The 26835-nt window shown below is 42.0% G+C and overlaps 1 protein-coding gene across 3 annotated transcripts; it reads left to right on the forward strand.

Annotated features, from left to right (window-relative positions):
* The first annotated feature begins 777 nt into the window (after positions 1-777).
* Positions 778-26170, forward strand: LOC131670774 (electroneutral sodium bicarbonate exchanger 1). Of its 3 annotated transcripts, none has more exons than XR_009302474.1 (25): positions 778-850; positions 1359-1583; positions 4654-5005; positions 9643-9803; positions 10693-10824; positions 12654-12722; positions 13781-13919; positions 14009-14228; positions 14313-14436; positions 14856-15029; positions 16740-16847; positions 17892-17995; positions 18082-18267; positions 18342-18548; positions 18625-19037; positions 19110-19275; positions 19350-19520; positions 19591-19740; positions 19816-20091; positions 20165-20554; positions 20625-20732; positions 20819-20953; positions 22764-22942; positions 23008-23265; positions 24111-26170. XR_009302474.1 is itself a non-coding variant. In XM_058946674.1 (25 exons), the coding sequence occupies exons 3-25, from the start codon at positions 4986-4988 to the stop codon at positions 24183-24185; spliced, it is 3831 nt and encodes a 1276-aa protein (XP_058802657.1). In that variant the 5' UTR covers positions 778-850; positions 1359-1583; positions 4654-4985; the 3' UTR covers positions 24186-26168. The 3 variants fall into 3 exon arrangements, 2 of the variants coding, with proteins under 2 accessions (XP_058802657.1, XP_058802659.1); XM_058946674.1 differs by having other exon boundaries at positions 23008-23131; positions 24111-26168; XM_058946676.1 differs by having other exon boundaries at positions 23008-23122; positions 24111-26168.
* Positions 26171-26835: the final 665 nt, after the last annotated feature.

Consider the following 26835-nt stretch of genomic DNA (forward strand, 5'->3'; position numbering starts at 1 on the left):
AAAGAGAACCCTGAAAAATTGTGACGTATTTGACAGGCGCGGACCTTGAAACGAGATAAGCATTTGCTGTGCAAATGAGCTGACCCCTTGAGATGATCTAAATACGCTAGTTTTAGGGGTTAATTGAGATCGATACAATTTATAGCTATGTCAGCTTTTTTCCTGCATCTCTGCATCGCACATAGTCCCTAACTTTGATGAATTTATCGTGGCACCCGCCGTCCAAACTCGAAATGCTTGACATAGATAGACTACGCGTTAGTATTAAATTTCCAAAATGAAGTAGTACGTTTCCAAGTTTGTGGCGGCTGATAAATATCATAACCTATTGAATTGGAATTCACTGGGAACGCTTAATTTCGAGAGTAGAAAAGGCGCGCAGCGCAGCGTGAAGACGATAAAGCGTAGCCAGGATAAGAAGAAGCCGACGAGACAATAGGATTGCAGCGACGAACGATCTTCCGAGGAGTCCAGCGTAATGATTTTCAGATCTGAATCTTTATTTACCGGCAAGCTCGCTCGGCAGCAATCAAGGCCGCCGCGGCACGAGCATTCGGCGTGCGCGCGCGAAAGCTCGCAAGCTCGCTCCCTCTTTCTCCCTCTCCTCCCGTCCGACCGGGGGGTAGCCGAACGTGCGGCTGCGCGCCTACCCGTTCTCGCTGCCTCGGCGAGAGATCAATACTCTCCCTCTCGCGCTGGTGCTGCTACCACCACCTCCACCACCACCACCGCCGCCACCGCCGCCACCGCCGCCGTCGTTGCTGCCTCGTCGAAGGTAGTAAGTAGTCTACTCTCGCGTGTCATGCGTGCGACAGCTGCTTCTTCTGTTGGCTAACCCTTGGAGTTGCCGGTGCGTGCGACAGGCAGTTGCCGCGAGCTCTCCACCTGATCTTGTCCCACGCCGTGTGCTGCTCTCGCTGCTGGGTCGCTTCGTCGCGTGGATTCGCGCTGCGGCATGGATCGAGCGAGGGAGGAAAGAAAAGCACGAGGCAGAAAACGGGAGCGGGTCTATGAGCGGGCGCGCGTGCAAGGTCGTGCGCACGGCCCATAGAAATCGAAGCGAGCTTGCTGGCTTTCTTTGCTCCTTGGCTAGGCGCGCGAATGCAAAGGCGAAGTGACACCGGCTTGTTTGCCCAGTCGCACGACCCGCGGGCGGCACACGGAGCAGGGCACGGACGGGTCAAGGGTGCGAGCTTCTCCGTTCTGGGCGCGTATCTTGCTTGCTTGGGGCGGCGCGGGGGCGGGGGGAGTAGCTCCGCGAAGATTATCGAGCGAGGCGCACGTGAGGCTGCGTGAAATCGACGGGGAACCTCAGGGCTGAGTGACAGGCGCGAGTGATACATGTATATGTCCGTCAGGGAGGATGCTGCTGACTCTCAGCGAGGAGAACGAGGACCCGGAGAAAATCCTCTAGGAGCTTACTCTCCTCACCTCCTCTTCTTCTTCGCCGTTGGACTTATTCTTCAGTTCCGTTCTGTTTGACCGCCGATGTATTGACACGAGCTTTCAATCAACATCCCTGTGTAGGTCCGCTGGCTTTTTTTCCGGGCAGTAGCAACAGTAGCAGCAGCAGCTTTTGAAGGGTGAGTCTCTCTCTCTCTCTCTCTCTCTCTATCTCGCTTTACGCTCGCAGCGCCGTCTAGCCCTATACTGTAATTGATGTGCCTCCTCATATTGTACTCGAGCTCTGCCCTTTATATTTTGTCGAGCAACGAAGTTAGACCGTGCATTGTGCGAAAGCTTGCCATCGATCGTTGGGCTTGCGGATAGTTATAGAAACGATTGTGCGAGCGAGAAAGTTTGATGAGCGAACAGTTCCAGGAAACTCCAATGTCCTCGCTGAAATTGAAAAGCTTTGAGAGTCTTTTGCGATGAGATTAGCATCGAGCGGCGGCCTCATCTCTCTCTCTCTCTCGCTCTCTCTCTCTCTCTCTCTCTCTCTTTCTCTCTCTCTCTCTCTCGCACAGCAGAGATGTTCTCGAAAGGACCTTCGTTGTCAGCAAAATGCGCGGCTCAAGGTGAGCTTATCGGCGCGCTCTGCACAACTATTGCTTCTTTTCAACATCGCTGGCGAATTCGTGGCTCTAGGTGCACGTGGCATGCTGTACGCTAATTATTATTTCTAGCCTTTCCGTTCTTGCTCGTCTTTAACTGGTCTATCGAGGCGATGACACTTTCGTCGTGCTGCGAGCGCACGTTTTTCGTCGAAAAATCGCGATGGCTTACATGATAACTGAGCTTTCTCTCTTCTCTCGTTTCCCTCGTTTTCGGTCAAAAGTTAAAAAGTTAATCTGAAAGTTTCATAGATAAGATCGCCTGCTTTGCTTATCTTGCGACCAATCTAAGCTCTCATGTTTTGCAAATGAAAAATCTGATAAGCGTAATCCACTTAGAAATACGTCACCCGCAGGATATATGTACATATCAGAAAAATGTGATGAAGTTACTTCGCTCACAGCCGGGGAAGAATAATATTGAAAGATATTTAATTTTTCTCTAAGTAACCTTACTTTTTATTAAAATTTATACAAGGTTTGCTTGGATTATTCGTTATGGCTATAAATCGCCGTGTCTCCTTGGACGTATCTCAATAAAACTATATTATTGCCAGTCAGAGAGTTTCAAAACGACCGAGAATGAAAGTTTTTATGAGCTTTTAGTAATGCTTCTCATTTTTACGTGCTCGAGTCAGGAAAAAAATTTTTTTTAATGTAAGATCAAAGCTGATCTGCTCTGCGCGATTTCATATGCAAAGTCCTACGATTTCATTTATTGTTTTATTTTTCAACGAACGTACAATGTTCTTACCAAAGAAACGCTACACAACAGCCGAGTATCGGGTAATTTTTTTTGAACAGCGAATGACAGAATTAAATAAAATTAGCGGAACGAATTTTGTTGAAAAAATCGTTAAACTATATGCAAAGTTTAGGAAGAATGCGCAAGAAATGACTGCAAACGAAGTGACGCCGCAACTCGTACATTTGCTTTACGTCTAAAAAAAAATTCTGTTCGGAAAGCCGCGACGTGAAAAAGGGGCCTCTGTTGACTGAATCTGAAGTCCATTCAACGCTGCAATTATGGAAATGCTCTGCATAATGCGCTTATTTTGCTTACTTTTTCTCGGTTTTCGACTAGCTAACACTCGCCAAGTGCTAGCTTCAACGAATGGTAATTAGAGCTCTGCTCAAAGCACTCGTGACCCATTACGAAAACGAGGAAAAAAAAGCCTATAGACGATAATCAACGAACGCATACATCGCCCATCGGAATTTCGCTCGGAATCTCATTTGATTTTTTCTCTCACCTTCGCGATTTCGAGAAATGTGCCAACGATTTTGGCATACAGCTGAGAAAACACGCAGGCGTGCGGCGAGGAAAAAAAGAGAGCCGATGATGTAACAGGCTGTGTTATTTGTCGAGCGGGCTTATGCCTCAACTACAGAAATCGCGAGCTTTCCTCGGATAGCGCCGCTCGCACGATAACGCGTTCGGTTACCTTGCTGGCCTCGCCGCCGACGACTCGCCAGCTGAAATACAGCGACGAAAAAAGGCACGGGCGTCCCCTAGAGAAACGGAGCGTGAAAGAGCTTCGCCGAAGCTCCGACTGCGAGCAGACAGCTCGACGCGTCCGTCGAGGCAAATGAGTGCGAGGAGTAGCCGCTGCCGCTGCCGCCGCCGCCGCCGCCGCCGCCGCCGCCGCCGCGAGCATTAATCAGCGGCTTATCGGAGTTTTGTTGTTGGGAGCGCGAGCGAGCTGTCGAGTAGCGAGCGTTATGTGCGCCAGATATATATACGTGATCGCGACAGACAGCTATACGCGAGAGATTCTCCGCAGGTGAGTATTAACCAGCTATCTCCGGTTTGAGGCGGTCACAACCGACTGCGTGCTCGAGAGATGTATTCTCGATCGATATGTCTTTCCTAGCGACGGGCGCTGCCCTCGGACTACGACGAGGTGCGTCAGGCACGTGCAGCTTTGGAAATAGTACGAGTACGCTTTGAGAGAGAAAAAGGGAGAGAATGAAGGGAAAAGATAAGAAAAGTGCTCCCGCCGGTAGCGAGCGAGAGCTGAAGATTGACGCTGTAGAGACGCCGCGAATATATGCATCCGATTCCAAGTAGCGCACAAGACCGTCTACGAAAAGATCGTGCATTAATGCCGCATTAGTTGGAACGGTCTTCCGGGCCGATAATCGACGGCTGTCGTACCTCGCGCGATATTTCGTGCCTTTCACTACGCGGCCCCCGCGGGGACAGTGGACGAGGCTTCGACGCGCGACGAACGCTCGTTTCTCGCCGGATTTTTTATGAAACTCGGCTTGGATTTCGCACTTCGTGAGCGAGAAAACAGACGGAGAGGCGGATGGAGAAGGCAAGCAAGCTTCGGGGAATCGAAGTCGCGCGAATTCCGTGACGATTGTCGGTAATTGAGCGGATCGCCGGCGACGTCGCGTCCGAAGAGAACAGCGCGTACACTCTTCTGGCGCACCTCGAACGCCGTGAGCCGCGGGCGCTAAAAATAGCCGCGAAAAGCGCATCTGCGGGCGAGCGAGGTGGCGGTGCGTGCGCGCGCGCGCGCGCGCGGGTGGAGGGAAGAGATAATCAACAACAACAATGCCCGGAGTATATTAACGCGTGGACAACGCGCAGGGAGGAGCACAAGCGCATTCCTCTTATCAGAGAGCAGTCGCTCTCTTGCCGCGGCACGGCGAGGCAACGAGGACGGACGGACGAACGGACGTACGTACGTACGTACGTTGTCTATCGAGTAAACGCCCGCCGAAGTGAAAAAGCCAGTCGGCGCTGCGCAGCCAAAGCGCGCACTCACACGCGCGCGCGCGCGTGACGCCCGATTGTGACGAGATCTTTTCGACTTTTAATCCCGAGCGCGAGAGTGTCAGCCAGTTGAGAAGATGCTCGGACTGATGAACGTGCAGTGCCGCCCGTAGCAGCGACCAGTGCGCGATCGCAACTCTGCAGCCATGAGCTTCTCGACACACAAGTACGTCGACGATAAGTCAACCGTAAGCTGGCCTATTGCCGATAACAATTTCAACAATGCTTTTCCGTTATCTTAACGCCGTTGCGTGCGCGAATCGTTGCAGTCGTCGGCGCGGCCGCGGCCGGACTGTCCGCGCGCTCGGGGGGCGTGCGCGAGTCGCCGCGCTCGCTCGGGAGAGGCTCGGCAGTTTTTTTGGCACGGCGTCCGAGGCTCACCGACGATCGCGCGACCACCTCGCGATAAAGAGAAAAAGCTCGACGAACGGTGCGCGCGTGGACGAGAGCCACGAGCCCGGAGTTTCCACTGCAGAGCACTGCTATCACGTGCGCTTTCGTGACTGTCGGCCTGCTCGGCGAGATGCACGCTCGTTCGTAGGCGCGAGCATGAGGCAATGCAAGAGGAAATCGCGACTCGCTTCTGCCACTTCTTACTTTCTATCGTCCGTGTGAAAATCTTTTGCCCACGCGATTCTTGCAATGTTGCCAAAGACATACGCATCGGTAATATATCTATAAATAAAAACGCTTGCGATCATTTCATTCAGTGACACACATTCAGCCGCTGTTGCTTTTTTAATTGCAAACCAAAATAATCACCGTTCTTTTGTCGATGCGTCGGTCGCACACGTATGATTCATACGCCCCTCGTACATAAATGAAACGAATTGAGAACAAATCGGATTTCATTTGCTCGTAGCTCAAATACAAATATTTGTTACGCTTTCATGCCGAATTATTGGTGGCCCGATCATTCTCTGGGATATTTTCAAATTTACTCAACTGCAACCGAAAATACTTTGAGAAGGTTTCCAACGTCAGATAAAAGCCATATCTCTGATAAAGTCCTTTTTCATGAATTTTTCAAATCCGTCATCTGACCTCGAAAAATTTCGAAAACTACTGTAATACATTAATACGAACCGTTCGACATTCTCCAAATTTCCAACGAAGAGCTTACACTCTTTACTCGCGCTGCCAGTGGCATTTACAAGCCCGCAGATAAAGTATACTATGCAAACGATCGTAAAAGCAGTCAAGTATATATCAGTATCAAGTAACAAGTTGCACCTTTAAGCGGCAAGTGCCTCAATCTCGCGTTTCTAACGTGTCGGCTACTTTGTATGTATACACACTCGAAAAGCTATATCAACGCCAGCGTTTACACAAGGTTTTATCGTATTACGCTTCTTTTTCTCTCACTCTCTCTTCTCGCGAAATTGCAACTCTGCGAAGGACATATCCCCTCGGCGTCGCTCTCGCGGAAAAGCCCGCAACTGGTGTAAATTCAACAAGTGCACTTTTTGCGAAGTCGCCCTATTCTCAAGATACTCGCGAGCGCAGCGAAAAATTGCAGGATAGGGCGCAGCTCATTACTATGCGAGAGAGAGAGAGAGAGAGGCATTAGTAGCTATTTATCTCTGGAGAGTCCGCACAATCGCGTGTCTACCTCCAGTACAGAGCCTCTGCGCGGGTTGTCGCGGTTGCGTACTCGGCACGAGGAAAACGCGACAAGGACTTTTCAATGGTTTCGATCATGCGGAAGTTCGATATCGTTAATTATTGGAGTTCCGTGCAAGGATTCACACGGAGAATCGCTCTCGGGATGAAAATTCATTGGTCGCCGCACGCGACACCAATTTCGATCCGAGTCGAGCGCGGGATAACGGGTGGGTATCGACGACGACGATCACGACGACGACGTGCACTCCGGCGCGTCAATTAAAAAACCGAAATCGCGAGCGCGCGGCAGGCGCTCCTCTCGTGGCTCGATTCCGATTCGTCTCGGTCGCGCGATATTATTAAGCGCGCGCATACGCAAGCGCTGGCGTAGCCAAGACGCAAACGACGATCGCGGCAGAATGTGTCAAATGTGGCGCTGCGGTGCGACGCGGATAATCGCCCGCGGGTAATTGTCCACTTGACGGACGCGTAATCAGCGGCGATCTTGACATTCGTACGCAGACTCGTGCCTCGCTCGGTCGAAAAGCTGGCCGCGCGCGCCTGTTCGCGTGCGTTGCGTAACTTTTGCCTGGCACAGCGTTCGGGGCGCGGAACGCTGGATCTGGGGGGGAAATCGAGGCGTCGCGCGAATGTGAAAAACTCCGCGACGACGTGGTTCGCGCGCTCTCTCTCTCTCTCTCTCTCTCTCTCTCTCTCTCTTTACTTGCGCCTCTTATTTTCGCGCTCGGACGATTGGAAAGCGCTCGAAGCGCATTCCAAGAAAAACCAATTAAAACTAATTAGCGCTGCCGTTGACTAAGCCGCTGCTGTTCGTATATACGGAGGTATCTATGAATTTCTCGCGGCTAAATATACACGCGTGCGTGCGTGCTTTGATGTGTGTCTATCCGCCGATCCGCCGATCCGCCGAAGGCTTTAAGTGCAGCTTACTTCGTTTTTGCCGATCCAACGGCTTCTGCTTGCGCGACGCTATTGTGTTTACATAGCGGGATGATATAACGCGCTTGTAACGACATTAAATCCAAAACCGTAAAGATGACTGACGTCTAAAAGCGCTCGGCTGGCAAATTGGCTATACGTGCGCGCGGCGGCTATCGTTTGTGAATAGAATCAACTTTCTGCGAGCGAGGCTGTTGCGTAACGCACTCTTGACCGCTAAATAGGAAGCCATTAATTCACCTACGAATTTGCCAGGCGCTGCTCTAACGCGATTGTTGACAGTGCCGGCGTGCCGCGGCACTCTGAGCACCGAAGACGACGAGGCGCTCGCGCAGCCTTGCGAATTGCTTATCCTCGCGAGCACGTGCACGCGCGCCAAAGTTCGACAAGTTGTCGGCGTCACCGCTGCCAACCAGATGTGCCGCCCGTCGACCTCTTCCAGCACTCGCGTGCTCGGATTCTTGACCTAGATCGGCACATACATTATGCGCGCATTTTAATAGCGGATTATGCACTTTTCTTTGTCGTCGCCAGACGGCCTGAGTCACGTCCACGTAATGCGAGCTAAGTGTTTCGACCGTCGCCTTTTTCGACTCTCCACTCGGAAAAGTCGCCGTCGCTAACGAAGCCGCCGAACGTGGCCTCGCACAGTGGCGTTACAACGACAGACGGACGCGAGCCAGCTCCAAGAGCTCCTTGCACGTCTGTTCTCTCGATTCGACTCGTCAGCAGACGTCTTGTGTATTCCACACCCTGTCGCCGTTATTTCTAGCATCGCGGCTTCATTTGACTTTGCGCGCGCTCGGGTCGTATACCCAGCCGGCTCGAGCTCGGCTGTCGTAGACTAAAGCTCGGACCGCCGATACACATGAATTAAGTGTGTCGCGGTCGGATGCATTAGTTACGATGCTTATTAGTGTGCAGCTTCGAGATAAAAGCTACACTCGCGCGCCTCTCGACTGAAATATTATCTTAGTCGGGAAAGCACTCTTATCTTTTTCACAGTTCGTTATTGTTCGTGATCTTTGACCATTATTGACAACGAAAAAAAGCACAGTGCACGCACTTTTGTCACTTTACCCGCAGTTGTCTTTTATCGCTGAATACTTATCGTTCACCACGTATTACGTTGTTAAAGTATTACGAGCGTTTAAAAAGATACTACAAAATGACGTTCCCATATTAAAGTATACTTTTTTTTTTTGTTTTTTTATTATCAACGTCCTACAGTCAATCTTTCTTTATGCGGGAAATAAATTTTTGTTTATCTTCAGCTTCGCAAACAATTTTTATGATAGAGAATGAATTTGAAGTTCGTGTTTGACTTGACGTTTCAAATACACGAGCTGGTTTTCCTTCTTCGAAACATCACGTCGCGAAATAGATTAGCTTGGACGTCTCTTCAAAACTGACAATAATTCAGCACCGCGAGCTGTTGATTAAGTCAGTGCTGTTGCGCTTACCACCTGTCATCTTGCTACGGCGATTGCCGCATTCAGTAAGTCCCTTGACGATTATCGCAGCAAGGCCAAGGAAATGATTTCCACGAGGCCACGTAATCGGCCCTCGTGCGCGCAATTCTTTAAACGCTTCCTGGTCGTGCGACGTGGCCGAGGCATCGAAATTCCAGATGAGAACGCCAGACTGCAGTTCCCTCGGCAGTTCGTCGGGACAGGCGCGCGCCCAGCGAACGTACAAGTCGGGGGTGGAAGAGTAAATCGAGCGCGCTGGGAAGGTTTTCCGAGCGGCCGGCCTCGCGCGGTGGCTTTCTCGCCGAGTGCGAGCTTTTATCCGAGCGCGGCGCGCCGGCGCTCTCGGCGATCGCTCAGCTCAACCCGCACTTATCCAATACTTTCACGTCAATAGCGCTCGTTAAAAATGTCAAGGTTCAGCGGTATAGCTTGCGCAATACGCGCACTTTGTGTTTCTTGTTATTTTCCTTTTTCTCGGAAAATTAGCAACGCTAAAAACGCCGACCGGCAACGCGTTTTCGCTGCAGCACACGCGAGTTTTCGTGCGCAATTAGTATCGGTGTGCAAGAACACCTGTTCAGCCTAATTAGGCGTTTCAAACATTTGCATTAACAGAGAGAGAGAGAGAGAAAGAGAGAGAGAGAGAGAGAGAGAAGGCGACTGTTTAGAGAACTCTGTCTAGTTTTCCTACGTTGCGGAGTCGTTAATTGCGCAACTCTATTAGTCGCTGTAGTTTAATGCCTTCGTTTGCGCGTTGATGTCGCAGACCGTGGATGCAGCCAGGGGCTGGAACCGGCGGTGGTGGCGGTGGCCACCAAGCGCCGACTGGACAAGCTGGTGGTGGTGGCGGCACTGGCGATGACGAGGCACCCAAAGACCCTGGTGCGCGGATTACTCATGCCTCCTACACAGAAAAGGACTTTGAAGGTAACTTCTTTATTTATTTGACTATTTATGTATCTACTCCGGAAGAAAATTGTCTTCGGTCCCGGTGTTTCGGTGACAACACCGTGTACAGTTTCGTGTAATTTTCTTGCACTCGGCGAGCCGTCGAAAACGCTGACATTTTCATTAAATAAAAAAGCATTTATCGACATGTTGCCCGATCCTCATCGGATTAGCGAACTAGAGCGATCTCTGGGGAAGGGTTGATTTCGCAGCCAGGTCGCGTCTGTGATTGTCCCAGCGACAGAGTAAAAACTGTGGTACGCTCGTACAGCGAGCCATATAAAAATCACCCTCGTCTAATCCGCAGTATGACGTCAAATCGGGGCGATCGAGCGCATGTCACTGAAAATAAAAGTCGATTCCCCGCCGCGTCGAAGCTCAATCATCGAATTCGCGCACGAGAATGAGAGAGAGAGAGAGAGAGAGAGAGAGAGAGAGAGAGAGAGAGAACGACAACAATCCTCTTGCTTATTGGCTCGCTCTATAAATGCTCGGCGGGACACGGACGCGAACCTCGAAGACGATTGCCTATATAGGTCACAGCATTATACGAATCTGGCTTCTTCGTGTGTGCATACATACCGGTGCTTCGAAAATCGTTAGCAGCCCTTGACTTTGCCGCCGCACGCGACCACTAATACTCGAGATTCGAGTGCGCTATTGTTGCGAGCGCCGTGCGCGCGTGTATTTGCATAGCCGATTTGAATTTCAAATCAACCGGCGCGAACTGCCGCGAGGGCATGCAAACTCAATTGGGAGGCACAACGTCGCGCATTGTCGCCGACAAAAACAATTGGACGAAAAAGGTGAATGAGCAGGGAGAAGGTGAGAGAGGAGCCGACTATTGAGGCTGTTCGATCCGTTTTAGGTCACCGAGCGCACACGGTCTACGTGGGTGTGCACCTGCCCGGCGAGCGCAGGCATCGTCGCCACCACAAGCATCATCATTCCAAGGGTGGTAATGGCAACGGCAAGGACGAAACGGACCTCGACAGGCCCAGTGAGTAACGACATCTCTGATCCTTTTTCTGCCTGGTTCTTTTTTTTACAGCTTCTTGCACAGAGCAGCGGACTTTACGGTGATATAATTTATCAGTTGAATACCTCGCGACAAGAGAAATTAATATGCCGGAGCTTTCACCGAGTGCGTGTGTCGTTTGCGTCACGCGTGTCTAACGGATTTTATTTTTAGGTCAATGTACAAATTTGATTTTTTATTCTTCTGCCGCAACATTTTTAGACCATGCGTGGCTGCATATAATCTAATGAAAATACACTAAAGCTAGACTCTAATTATTTAACAAATTATGAAACGATTGGCGTCGGAACTTAATGGATGTATACCGAGCCAGGGACACCTCTCGACTTCAGATAAACGTCGAGAATGTACAGAAGCCGGCGCAGCTTGGAAATGAAAGTTATGCGATTATCAACAAAGCCATTAGTAGCGATTTTCTTCAAATCAGTACTTCCATTTAATTAATGAGTTTGACTTTTAAAACGTATGGAATAACAAAACGAACTTGGACGTTGGCTGACGACACGCTCGAGAATGGTATTTACGAGGACCCTTATAATAGCTTCATCAACTTTAACTGAAGAATTTATCAAATCGAATGATAGGAAAGCTTAAAAGTTTCGGAACATTCGAGAGTTTCGCGTAATTTCTTGATAACACGCACGCGCTGGCAATATGACTTATTTAGTCGGGGATTTTTGACGCCAACTAGACGTTCGCTTGTCATACAATCGTGCTAAGTGACACGGCTTGCAAGCACGAGCACACGAATCGATGATTGGTGGCAGCGAGCCAACCACTTGTCAGGGAGGAAGGTTGTTAGACCTGCGAACATGCTTGTCGAGAAACCATCGAGGATGAGAGGAGAAGACATTTGCGCGTATATGTAACGAGACGCGCGCGACGTAGGTCAAGGTAGGCCGGAAACAGTTCTGCTGAAACTCGATTGATGAAAAAAAAGCAACGGGCTGTACTCTCACCACGCGGGATTTCTCTTATTTTCTAAGCAAATAACTACAGATCAATTCGGAGGTACTTCTGCGTCCTTTAGATGAAAAGCTTTTCAATGCTGGCGTGTTATTGTTTCGTGCACTACAATGACTCGCGACACACGTTTTTTTTCTTTTAGATCTCCTTCTTACTTGCACTTATATACGACGACGATGAAGTGAACGCAACCCGGGAGGTTACAAAACATAGTTTTATACTACTTTTTGACGATAAGATTATAAGATTAGTCGTTTCCGCGTTGGCACCGATAAAATTAAAAAGTGAGCATATGATATATGGCTACTAAAACTACTTCCTAATCTATTGGCTTTCATTGTAGAAACTTCGTGCAAGCATTGTAATTTTTTAATTAATTGTACATTTAACCTTGTCATATTATCTCGTGCAATTAAATAAATTATTTTGCAAAGTATTTTACTTTCCGTTAAAAAGTGAAGATAAGGAACGCCGCCCTAAAAAAGAAAAAAAGAGACAAATAGGTCGTCTGAAAATGGCAGAGTGGCAGTAGGTCTCGTTGTGCGAAGCATTGCGTAGAAAATGGGTAATTAATTACCCCGGATAAGGCTAATGCTTGACGAGTCGTCTAATTTAAGTAACAAAACATAGCTGGCGGCGTCGGTGGCGGCAGAGCGAGAAAATCGCAGCAATTTAGCAATTGAGCTCGATGGGTGTATGTACTCAAGTCACATGTGTCGACGGCGCGCAGAGCTTAGAGTTTTTAGTGACGAGAGCCAGGCCGAATTTCGCGGCATAAGGCAGTCGTAGCCGCAGCCATTCTCTCAACTCCTCCTCGTTTGCAGGGCAGCAATTGCTGATGGCTCGAAGGGGTCGACTCGCGAGTATCTGCGACCCCGACGGCGAGTTCATATGTAAGCCGCACACCAATTCACTCGAACGTCGCACGAACTTTCTACTCTCTCTCTCTCTCTCTCTCTCTCTCTCTCTCTCTCTCTCTCTCTCTCTCATGCTAGCACTCTTTGCTGTTGTTTCCTCTATTCTTCCCATTTGCACGTTATCGCGCTGCATGAATCAGAAGTGCATGAACCGTCACTATTCCCAATAATTTTTTCCTTCCCCTCGATTCCAGTCAGCTTTCAATCCCGCAGAACTGCCACCATTTGTAACTGAGTGCATGCTTGGTATTTTCTCAACGGAGCATGAAATGCCGTCAGCCTTATCTATGCAACGGCCGCGATAAAATTTATGTAACGTTCAATTATGCAATTTTTATGAATGCTGCATTGATTATCGGAGCCAAACCCGACCTTGTTAGCATATTTACCAAGAGCATTAATATACAATAACTCAAACGATTATGCGAGCTGGCTGTAATATATTACACATACATAAACGCATCCTCGTTGACGGCTCTGTTTGCTTCAACTTCACACTGCGTATCGTATGCGTTACAAGTTGCTCGGATGTTACTGATTGATTGGCACACGCTTATGTTGACATTTATATTTCTATGTTTTTTGCTCGTTGGCAATGACACTCAGAGCAGACAATTTTACTTAGACTTTCCATTAGTTAGATAGATTTGACGCGCAAATCAAGAGGCAAGCGATACTCGTGAGAAGCGCTCAAAATAAGAATCAATCGTCAGTGGAAAATAATTGGAATTATGCAAATGTATAATGCTTTGGTATAGCTGCGCGGAGTGAGAGACGTAGAAGCCACTCTCTAGATATCATACAAATAGATATCGATAGTCAATATGGGAAAGAAAAAAGTATCCTCGCGACTATCGGCATTTATCGCTTACCCCGACAATGACAGATTATATTTCACGTTTTTTTATCTGAGGAATGCCACTTATTTGGTGTTTTTGAGAGCGTTCAACCAACTCGTGCACACTGCACCCGACAAAGTAAAGGCAGCCAGTGTGATCGAATGTCCGCTCGGACGGGCGCTATGTTTGTTGCAGTAACGCCACCGGCCCAACGCGTCCAATTCATTCTGGGCGAAGATGTCGGGGACGACGCCCATGAGTCGCACCCGCTGTTTTCCGAGATGGAGGAGCTGGTTAGAGACGGCGACGAGATGGAGTGGAAGGAGACCGCCAGGCAATTACCATTCCCATCGATCGTTCAAGCTTCCTTGCGCCGGGCAGAGCACTCATCGGTCCTGTTTTTGTTTCTGTCATTTCGCACAGATGGATCAAGTTCGAGGAGGATGTCGAGGAAGGTGGCAATCGCTGGAGCAAACCTCACGTGGCGACTCTGTCTCTGCACTCGCTGTTCGAACTGCGCAGTCTGCTGCTCAACGGAACGGTGATGCTGGACATGGAGGCTAGCGGCCTCGAGCAAATCACCGACCTCGTGCTCGACAATATGGCCAACAAAAGTGCTCTATCACTCGACGTTCGCGACAAAGTGAGTGTCTATAGGCTGCGGCAGAAAGTGAGCGTACGCCGTAGACCGGAGATTGCGCACGCTTAAATACTCGATTGCGTGCAGGTGCGCGAGGCGCTGCTGGTCAGACACCGACATCAATTCGAGAGACGCAAGGACAACAACATGTCGAGATTGCCGATTATCAGGTCCCTCGCCGAAATTGGGCGCAATCACTCATCATCCAAGAGTAAGTTCTCAGCCGATCGCCTCTCTCGTTCGGTCTCTGTATATACCATATATGAACCGTCTCCTTTGAGAATAAGGACAAGAAAAACTGCCGTAACAAAACAAATTATATGCCTCTCATGACTATACCATTCGATACTCGCAAACTGGATGAACTTGCTCTCCTCTACGAACCAGGCCCGAGACTCTCAAGACACTCCACAAGGATTTGTTAAACTTTCATTTTTTTTCGTTTATACTTTGCTTGGTTCATTGTCTTATTTTCCACTTTTCTTGCCTTATAGTTGCCTTATACTCTGCCACATTATGATTATTTATGATTTTGTTTTGTTATGTATGATTTTTTATTATGATTATTGATTTTGTTTGACCAACACAACTTACCGAAACACATACGACCTCCCGGCCAAACTTTTACAGATTGTGGATGTTCATGTGGTATGCATGCCTTGTTGACGTCAGATTTGCAGGAGCGTCACGGCGACGCTTATGTGCCGGCCTCCGTGGCCAGGAGTACAAGCTGCCCGAATCCAAACACGGCTTTACTCTCCAAAGAGGCCAAAGACCTCAAGGGCCCATATCTATTGGTTCCAGGTATTGTTTAGGCCAGTTGCTAACTACCAAGTGTCGGATGCCTCCTCGATCAACAACAATCATAATAATCCGACTGCTTGACCCGAGAAAAAGCCATGTACTACCATAATCTTTCTCTCTGCCTCTTTCATTGTATTTTCGAGTCCATATCGCAAGCATGTAGATATAAATATCTTGAAACGTAGCTGTTACTCCAATGAAACCAATCATATCAAGTGCATGCTCTCGATATGGGTGTTGCGATTAACATCATGGTAAAAGCAGCATCATGATTACAACGCTTTGTTGGGATAAAATTAATCAGTGCTATGCTTGTGATTACTGACAATTTAATAGCTATAGGCAACTAACCAGATGCTTGTGAACAGCTCTCCAGTTACGAGGATTACGGCGAGAAGCTTAAATAGAGTAATAGCGGATAAATTGAATAGTAAGGCGCGTTTTGATGGCACAATATAACCATGAGTTGCGAGGGCAAAGTCTTTGCGTGCCTCGCAGCTATTAATTTGGAAATCATCTAGGAATAAGTGGTGTCGTAAATTTATCAACGCTTCTCACTTGACCCAATTGTATATATTGCGAATATAACAATCGCATGTATCTCATGGAAATCGATGTTTTCCGTCCATAACCGATGCACTGAGATACCAACAAGTGATTAGCATTTTATGCTTGTTTTTGATAGATGAAATTGGAATGCCCGACATCGTGGGCTTTACCACCTGGTTCGCCATGTGTCCGTTAAAAGGTTAGGATCCAATCCAGTTTTGACTTTTGTCCGAATATTTTTACAATTCATTGTTGTCGCTCACTTTTTCTTTATCTCTCTAGTTTGGTGTATCTTTTCATTGCGTGTTTCCTTTTTTCTCGATTTTTCAAATTTATATTTGTAAATTTTTGATATTCTCTTGGAACAATTTACGAATATTTTTAATGTTTAGCCTACATTCGATTTGCCAACAACCAACGATTCATCATCATTTTATCCTATCTTTAACAGCATCAGTATCTTATCGTAATAAATTGACACATCAATTGTCATTACTTGATCATTTCTTATGTATGTGTATCAACACGTAGTTACTTCATTAATGTGAAGTCATTCAATTACATTAAAGATTTTCTAGAAAATATCTAATTATAAGTGACTATATGTCGACATGAAAATATAATAGTCACTTCTACGTCAATTTTCTACATATATTCCACTTCTCTCGATAAATGACTTCTGTTTGCACACTAAAAGATAATCTATTTTTATGTGATCTATAGCATGATGTTTACCAATACGCGTCTTGCTTGTCCGCTATGTGGGTAATGTTTTAATTTATATAAACACACATGGTATATACAAATGTTTGCATTAATTTCTGTCTTCGTATACAGTACATACAACTCATTGACCTAATTTCCGTATAAAACTTCGCGGTTAATCTACAACTAACAACCCAGTAGTAGATTGATGCAATTCATTGGCGTATATTGAATCCTTTGTGGACGTTGTTCTACATAAAGGGAAATAAAATATTCAAAGATAAAATAATAAAAGCTCCGATAAAAATAGTCTAATATATATAAAACCACTATAAACGAAACAGAACTACAGATAAACTATTTCGCACGACGAAGCGATTGTCCTTTAAATGCAACAATAAAATCATTACGAATAAAAACAAAACCATTAGACGATATCTATTTGGTGATTTATAGTGGAAGAATCGAATTCAGCGCCGGCTATCGCCGCCACGTTGGGTCAGGGCGGCGGGGCAGGACTGAATCCTTCGAGCGGACGCTTTCTAGCGATACCCGGTAATCCTGGTAACTTCGACTATAATAAGGCTTGAACTTCTAGATATATCATGTTATATGCGCACTCCATGCATATCCCTATAATATCCCCGCTACATATATACATATAGTTATAGCTCTCTATTAATTCCAAATCATAGTATCTTTGAAACTATATATACGTATATCATGATACCAAAGCATTTTATACATTATGCTCTGTTGTATCTGTATATTATATAACTATACTGTGCCTGTTTTTCGTTGAAGTACGACAGAAAAATATTACAACAGAATGAACAAGTAAAATTATTCGTCTTTGATCATTCCGCGACTACCGTATATAGATATCCACAACGCCTTGATACTATAGTGAATCACGCTATAAATCGATAGACTCATTTGATTTTCAATCTCAATGCTTATGTGACATGAATTTGACAACCTTGGAATGATGAATAAAAGATTTGTGCGTTTTGTCAAGGAAATCATCGATCGCGAATTGCCATTAGATTTGCACTAGCATCTCCTGCTGCATTAGCAAAAGTTTGGTATTTTATTTTTTAATATTGAGGTCACCTTGCACTTCAAACGAGTTCATATCAAATACGTTTAATTGACTTTAAATCCTCGTAGAATGATCGTTTTTGTACATGATTATAATGTTATTTTGTTTGCATAACAGTATGATAAATGTTCATTCGCGAGGGATTCGTTCTAACTGAAAGTAAGGTTTTGTCGTGCTTCAATTAGATTGACTTAAAATAGATTAACGGGACAAATAAATCTAAAAACTTCATTATTCATTGGATAAAAAAGCAAAAAATAGAGAATTGGTTATTCGCTAAAGCACGAAGCATGTACATACAAAAGCTTGACTCTAGCAAACTACAGTCCTCTATAACATTGGCTATAAGAGTTATACCTGCATGTTACATTAAAGGTGATAAGTCCAAAAGCTTGCGAAACTTTCGCTATATGCCAAAGCAGTCAACTCGATATGGATAATTTTTGCAACTTAGATATAAATCATTGAATGAAAAAGCAGTAGGCAGTAAGCTAGTTGGATTACAGGTCAAGAGCCCGGAGGTATGGGTATGGATCGCAGTCCTAGCTCAATGTCCATCAGCAGAAATCACAGTGCGAATGCTTTGGAAAATGGGGATGCCAATCACAGAGTTAGTCGCATTTTTCACGTTGATGTAAAGCAATGATAACAAATGGTCAAATACATTCTAATACCTTGTTCACGTACCATTTTCAGGGTAATACGCATTTCATGCGCAAAATACCTCCTGGGGCTGAAGCCAGTAATATCCTCGTGGGGGAGGTTGATTTTCTCGAAAAAACTCTTTCTGCTTTTGTCCGTCTCAGCCAACCTGGTATCATGAGTGATTTGACGGAAGTGCCAGTGCCCACCCGATTTATTTTCATCCTACTTGGTCCGACCGTATGTATATACTTAAAGATTATATAATTATTAATTAATTCGGATTTATTGAATTGTGAACGAGAACTTTGTAGGGTGGTATCGCGAGTTTTCACGAAATCGGTCGTGCTATGGCAACGTTGATGTCGGATGAGGTCTTCCATGACGTAGCGTATAAAGCAAAAAATAGAAATCATTTGTTAGCTGGAATCGATGAGTTTTTGGACGCGGTTACTGTTTTACCACCGGGTGAATGGGACCCGACTATAAGGATAGAGCCGCCTGCAGCTATTCCTTCGCAGGTTAATATCATACTTTTCTTTTCTTTTCTCTTCTTTTAATGATCTTTAAATGAATGATAATGTAATTTTCGTCCAGGATACAAGAAAACGTCCGAAAGAAGAAAAAGTTAAGGAAGATATAGACGAAGAAGCTGACGAACAAAAACAACGAGAGGAATCAGGTCTATCGCGAACGGGAAGGCTTTTCGGAGGACTCGTCAACGACATTAAACGAAAAGCACCGTTTTACCTGTCTGATTTCAAAGATGCCTTAGCTATCCAATGTGTTGCTTCATTTATCTTTCTTTACTTTGCCTGCTTGTCACCCATCATTACATTTGGTGGACTCTTAAGTGAAGCAACCGGCAAAAATATGGCTGCCATGGAGTCTCTTGTCTCTGGATTTGTATGCGGCATGGGATACGGCTTCTTTTCCGGCCAACCACTTACCATTTTAGGGTCTACGGGCCCGGTGCTAGTTTTCGAGACAATCGTTTTTGAATTTTGCAAGTACGTATGATACTCACTTGATCTGTTACAAAGAAAAAAAATGGTAAATTATCATTAATATTACTTTCTTAGGAAGTATGACTGGAATTACATGTCGTTTAGATTTTGGATTGGCACGTGGATAACTATTATTTTAATTACTCTTGTGGCAATCGATGCTAGTGCACTAGTTTGTTACATAACAAGATTTACAGAAGAAAATTTCGCTACTCTGATTGCCTTTATTTTTATTTATAAAGTAAGCTGAGCTGTAAAATTTGTGAAGCAAGTGGAAAAGCAGTTAGATTTTTAAACTAATTGTTTGATTTTCAGGCCGTGGAAAACGTATTCGCCATAGGTAAAAAGTTTCCAATCAATACTCACACTAATGAACTTTTGAATTGCTGGTGCACCCCTCCAAATAATACTTATAATACGTACAATTCATATTCATCGGGTAATGATAAAGTCAATTGGTCTATCTTAGACAAAGCAACTTGTCAGGTAAATTTTTATTTTTATTAATGATTTAAAATATAATCGATTTCACTCAGTTTCATTATACCCTTTTCAGAGTTACAACGGCACATTAGTTGGAGATGGATGTGTGACACAGAATTACGTACCCGATGTATTTCTGATGTCAATTATTCTTTTTATGGGTACTTTTATACTTTCAGTTCAATTGAAAGATTTCAAAAATTCTCTTTTCTTTCCTTCAAAGGTATAATTGTTACATTATTTTAAATGTTTTTCTTGAATTTCTTTCTATTAGAACGTGTTTTTCATCCCTTTCTAGATAAGACAAGTCGTAAGTGACTTTGCCGTAATAATAGCTATTCTTTCGATGAGTCTCCTCGATCATTGTGTTGGTATAAAAACTCCTAAATTAGAAGTGCCAGTCGAATTCAAACCGACATTAGAAGGGCGTGGATGGTTAATATGGCCGTTCAATAATAATCCATGGTGGAGTGCTCTTGTGGCCGTTGCTCCAGCACTTTTGGGTACAATTTTGATTTTCATGGATCAACAAATCACCGCAGTTATTGTCAACAGGAAAGAAAATAAATTGAAGGTAATTTTGAGTTGCTACAAATTAGACGAGGCTCTCTTCGAAAATTATAATTTAAATATTGTATATATTACAGAAAGGGTGCGGTTATCACTTGGATTTATTTGTACTAGCAATTTTAATACAAATCTGTTCTTTAATGGGACTGCCCTGGTTCGTAGCCGCAACAGTATTGTCCATAAACCACGTAAACTCATTAAAATTAGAGTCTGAATGTGCTGCACCTGGTGAAAAACCTCAGTTCCTAGGAGTTCGTGAGCAGCGAATCACTCATATACTGATTTTTTTAATGATCGGTTGTTCGGTTCTGCTGACTCCTATGTTAAAGCACATACCAATGCCGGTGCTCTTTGGTGTATTTCTGTACATGGGTGCTGCATCCCTCAAAGGATTGCAATTTTTCGATAGAATACTCATTATGTTCATGCCCCAAAAGTATCAACCAGACTACATGTTCCTCCGGCAGGTAAATATCAAATAATCTATTTGATTTAACTTTTAGTCAGAACCACTTTTGAAAATCACTGTTTCAACAGGTTCCAATAAAACGAGTTCATATGTTTACAATTATACAACTCGCTTGCCTTGCCTGCCTTTGGACCATTAAATCATTTAGCTCCACATCAATTTTGTTCCCACTTATGGTGAGAGACACATTTCAAGCACCTTTCTAATTCATAATATTTTTAACTAGCCTATATTAATGAAGTAAACGTGTATTACGTTACAGCTCGTAGTAATGATCGGCATAAGAAAATCCTTAGATTTATTGTTCACGCAACGAGAACTGAAAATTCTGGACGATGTAATGCCGGAACATCACAAGAAACATGCCGATGACCTTCGCCAATTGGAGAGTGGCGAGGTTAGCACTGCGACTCGAATATTGAGAGCGATAACCTGTAAATAACACAGGAGCAGTGACTCCAGGCCCTCGTGTCCTGTGGTCACTGTTGCTCTCTGCGATTACGATAAAGTAACGCTATACGAGGGGAAAACTTAATTTAGTAGACTAATTTTTGTTAGTTACACGGCTTATATGTCATTTATTATCAATTTAGCGCGCAACTGAACTAACGCATTTCAATTGAGTAAAGCCATCCAATGCGCACACTAAGAATTTGTTGATTTCCAAGAATTTTTTTTAAAACTATGAGTGGTAATTAGATTGTTGCGATGGATTTGTTAATGTGATTCTAACTAAGGAAGCGCTGAATCTCGTACCTGAGAATACATATATTGTCTGGTACAGATGGCATTGAATAATCACTGATCAGTATTAGAAAGATTGTTATGAACTATTACCGTGAATGATTTGAGTGTGGCAATGGCTCACGTAAACGTTATTCTTTGTATTGTGCCAATTAGGAAAATAGCTGAAAACGAAAAAGTACATTTGTTAACTTTGTTGATCTCTCATGATTATTTTCATTGTTTGGCATAGCACAATGTTAATATGTTCTTTTAACGAATTCGCCATGAATAATTTTATTTTATGTAAAGTACGATTGAAAATAATCCTATAAGAGTATTAGCGTTGACAGTTTCGCGTTTTTGCAAACAAGTTTTTTCTAAACGTTGCCAAGTTTTTTAATAACGGAAATAAAATTCCGACACTTTATTGTCGTTGTATTTTTAGGATTTTGTACTGGAAATTTATACAAATTTATAGAATATTTCAACGATAACGTAAAATATATTAATAGACAAAAATTCTACTAAAATGAAAATGATGACATTCCATCACAGACGCGAGACTGTCACTAAAAACAAACATTACACCTGCAATATATACACCCATTTTATATTAAAAGAGAAAAAGAACAACAAAAATGGTTAACTAAAAAGTGTTTGTTTTCTGGGTATGCCAATGAATTTATTAATTGCACATCGATGTATCATTCACAAATTTATACACACTTATACACGAAAGTTTCGTACATTCTTTTATTCTTTTTTTTCATGTAAATACACTGAAAAGTTGATCACCTAACAAATTTCTCGATGTCAGTTCCTTTCAATTTCGTAGCACCATTTCCCTAGCGTTATGCTCAGTGAAAGTATAAAGTCAAATTTTATTTTAATGTAAAAACAGCATGTTTGTGAAAAAAACAAGGTTCTTAATAAATAATCAGTTTCAAAAAGGAATTTTATGCTTTCATTGGAAAACATATTTATAAGCTTTTGAAATTTTGAGAAATATTTGCTTCTACCAATTTATCTCCTGTCGTTGGATCTCGTTTTGAGGTATGAAATATTGTTGGTTTATCAAAAAAAATTGTTTGAGCTTTCTAAACAGATGAATAGTCTAGTGATTGCTTTGATACTGCTTTTATTACATTAACCATAAAAATAGTAAATCAGTGGCAATCATCGAAATTACGCATTTTTTCATGGTCGTACGTACAAGTGTTTTTTTTAATCGTGAGAAGTTAATCTCTGATGATCACAAGACGAAATACAATGCAATAGTCGATCAACCCTCTTATCGTCCATCATACATCGGTACGTTATATCATACATGCACCTACCTTTACCTGTAGTATATATGTACTGGCATCGAATTCCGCATCTCATCCTTATTATCTCATTATGCATGGGCTTTTGGTTTTTAATGATTTATGTCCAAAACATAATGCAGCTATTCACTAAAAGTCATCTGACTACTTTTGTAGGAGAACAACGAACCCATTGGTTTCGAATCATCCGGAAATCTGCAGATTCCTTTGGCGAATGGAAATATCATGAAAATACCTCTAACAAGTATAAATATCAGTGAGGAAGTCAACAAAACTGGAATCTGGCAGCAAGTGAACGAAGGAAACGAGAAATCTAAACAATCCAAGATGATTAAGTAAGTGGTAGAAAAAAATGGGTGACAGTAAAGGTGCGGAACCAGCTAACGATGAAAAATTGCAGTGTAGGTAAGCAAAAAAAGCATTCGAAAAAAGACGCTGTCCTGTCGACAGATGAGACAACAAGGCTAACTACGATGACTGAAGAAGAGGAAGATGACGGTGGAATATCGATCAAGGTGAAAAATGTAAACAACTCAAAATTTTAATCACCACTACTACCATCAATACAACTACTGCTACTAAAACAACAACCAAGATAATAAACACACGGAAAGAGCACGATTTACCGGCATGCGACATAACCTTATGTAACACGGCTGTGAGTAAAATTCACGCGGATGTGAGCTGAAGCTGACATGAACCAGTCGCCTTATAGATGGATGTAGCTTGATTACCAGCTTCTTCAAATTTATATACTTTGCATATCAAACGTGACTAAACACACATTATTCAATTTTATTTTGCATTGGAGCATCGTGGAGCATAAACATTAAAATATACTTAGTGGTTATGAATACCCCGAATGATATTACTTGCAAAAAAAAATTTCCGTTTTTCTTTTTCAATTTTTGCTTAGAGTATTATATTTTCTTCTTCTGATCCAATAGCGTTTTTTGTATGTCATTGTAGACAGTAACATATTCACATTATAACAAAAGTATACGATGTATTTGAAATGCGTCAATATTTGCAGATACGTATAACAAATACGAAATACGTTTGTTACTTCTAATATCTTCAAGCAAATTTTATGTAAGTTATAGCGCTGTGACATTTGCTATTTGTTTGCGCATCAAAAGTAATTGCTTCGCTTTTACATGTAGCTGCTGTGATAAGTGTACACGTGTTAGCACACAACAGTTGCATTATTATCATGAACAATAATGTGTAACATAAAATAAATTTATACCATTAATGTTAACTGCAATTGGGCCATTACTAGAATTTTAAGTTTTGTTCTCTAATTAGAATGCCTTGTATTGACTCATTTCTTGCTACTAACCCTTTTTGGTATTTGAAAAATATTCACTCAATGTATCACAAACGAATACTTTATCATACATACGTAAAAATATCATTACTGGCTTGATTGTAATGACATTGAGTGTTAAACATTTGTAAATAACTACCAGGTACATAGGTATTGACATTTTTTTCTTCCAGGTTGACTTGATACGATCAAAAGATACTAGTCCTTTCAAGGCTAATGGTACTACTTCCGCCGAAACTTCCGTCTAATTTGTATCATCGAAATCACAAAAAACAATTACAATTTAAATAAAAGTAAGACCGAAAACCAAATATGTGAATTAAACTGATGAAGTGGAGCATACTCGTCGAATGATCTCTCAAGACTTTCGAGGTTTTATATAAACTCAACTTATAGCTAAATGTAGATTTGATAGTTTGAAACAAATAAGGAAAGATTGATATACATATGCCATGAGATAAAATAATTTTTCATACAATTTTGAGTTTCGTTAGTACACATTAGTTTTAATACCGTTTTCTTTATTGCCAAAATGGTTTGTCAGTTGATTCTATTTGAAAATTTGAATCCTATTTAATATTTCAATGAAATTGAAAGAAACAATACGTATGCACACACGTTTATGAAAGTACCTACATAAGTCTAGAAAATATGTCTGAGGAAAGTTTTACAAAGGTTAAATCGTGTAAAATGTCATTACTTAACATCACGTATTACCGAATATAAAAAAATACCGTTATGTTCATTCTATTTACTTGTTATTCGTGGGATTGCACGTGTCAGTCAATAGTGTCTGATAAAATTACATCTTTTAGGTAATAGTAATTTTTCATAAAAATCAATATCAATAATGGACAGTTTTCATTGCATTTAACACAGAAACGCACATTTTAATAATAATATATAACTGTATCAATTTATTCATTTTGTTGATGTAAGAAATTAAACGAATTATTTAATGCTTTTAGGAAAAAATGGAGAAAGTTACGCATTCATTAAGTGACTATTTAGGGCAATGTATCATAGTAATTATTTTATCATTTAAACTTTCAATTGGGTATGATTAGTTAATTAATAGTTTAAAAATAGTGCTTACTAGTCAAATTCATTTGAAGAGAGCAATGTTTTATTATAAGAACTTTATTGTTACAAATTGTACAGAGAATGATTCAATTAATGATTAAGCAGAATGCCAAATAAACCCCACGTCAGTGCTTCCTTTGAAGATTATTCTTGACTTACAAATGAATTTCGCTATAATAATAAGCATTAACGTTGTTTGCAATGAAATTATCATAAAATATTAGTAAAATATACTCATATATTTGTTAAGTTTGTGATGAGATGTACTTTTTGAATATAGGTTGTCTATTTAAATATTCAGGTGAGAAGAAAAATCTCGAAATAAGATTATTTACAGGGAATTATATCACAATTCAATGATGACGGATGTACTACAAGGGCGAATGTAATTTTATAATAAATTATATTACTGTTGATTAAACATTGTATTCATGTAGGCATTATGAGAAAAAAAATATTTCAAGTATTCTGTTAATAAGTTGGTTTATTTAATATTAACACATATATTATTGTTATTTAAAAATTTTCTATGATGTGTCGAAAAATACCAAAGAAAGTAACATAAAATTACCATAATCAATGACGTAAGAATGAGTTGCAAAATGTATCGTTTTTATTAATTTGGTATTAATAGCAAAGTTTATATAAGAATATGTTCGATATTAAACCTGGTAGATTAAAAGTAGTAGGAATACTAGTATTAATAATTGGTTGTGACTAGAAAAATATAATGTTTTGAATTCGGAAAATGAAAATTATATTAATATGGATCTATAAATACAACATAATTATTAATAATTTTGCCAATTTGGTTTGTCTTTATAAAAAATCCTTTTTATTAGATACAATTGCACATACGTTGATTTTTTTTATTTTAAACAGACATTCTTTTATTTTAAAACAAGGTAGTTACTGTACTTTGTGTGGTAAAAAACGATATAAGTGTGGCATTTTCGTCATGATCTTGTATCGATGTAAATAAGTAAATGCGTGTATAGATTAGGACATAAACATGGTTCATGTAATAAAAAGTCATTGGTACTAACTTAAATGCGTTTAATTTATTACAAGAGCGCTTCAATCATTTTACAGTGGTGTTGGTCTAAAAAATTTAATACAGAAGTGATATAGATTAAAAATTTACGTACAACTTTTTACATAAACTATTCATTTATTTCATTTCAAATTTGTTATTTTTATTTTTACAATTTTTTATTATTCATAAAATTTACTATGGTTTCTTATGTTTTTTTATGTTTAAACGACTGTTTAAAGTACATAAATATAAGTATGATTCCATCTTTGAGACGGATTCCTCACAGTCAACATATACGAGTATATGAAGATGGGTAAGAAGGAATCTATTATTTCATCATATATATGAGCAATTCCACGGATAAAGTCGATTATTTTGATTCATCTTTTTTATAAAACTAAACTAGGATGCATGCTCCTGTTCTGGACGATTTTAATTAATATTTATCATGTAAAATTGGAAAAAACTTGGGTCCATCACCAGGAAGGCTCGTAACACCCTTTTTTCGACTATAATAGATTTTTTTTAAATGGAAATTTTGAATGACATAGTTAAGTTTGCGAAATAAAAATTCTTTTGATAAATAATGTAATATATCTATTCTTATGTGATTTGACTTGCTGCATCCGAAGCTGCAGTTATAATTACGCCATCGTAAGCCATTTTTTTAATTGTAAAAAAATACTCAATTTTCGAGCATTTTTCAAAAATGTTATATTATTTCGCGGTTTAAGAAAAAGAAGAATTACCACATAATTGTAACTTCAAATTTGGATTCA

The sequence above is a fragment of the Phymastichus coffea genome, unplaced genomic scaffold (assembly GCF_024137745.1).
Source record: "Phymastichus coffea isolate CEN01 unplaced genomic scaffold, Cenicafe_Pcof_1.1 PCOF00115, whole genome shotgun sequence".
NCBI lineage: Eukaryota > Metazoa > Arthropoda > Insecta > Hymenoptera > Eulophidae > Phymastichus > Phymastichus coffea.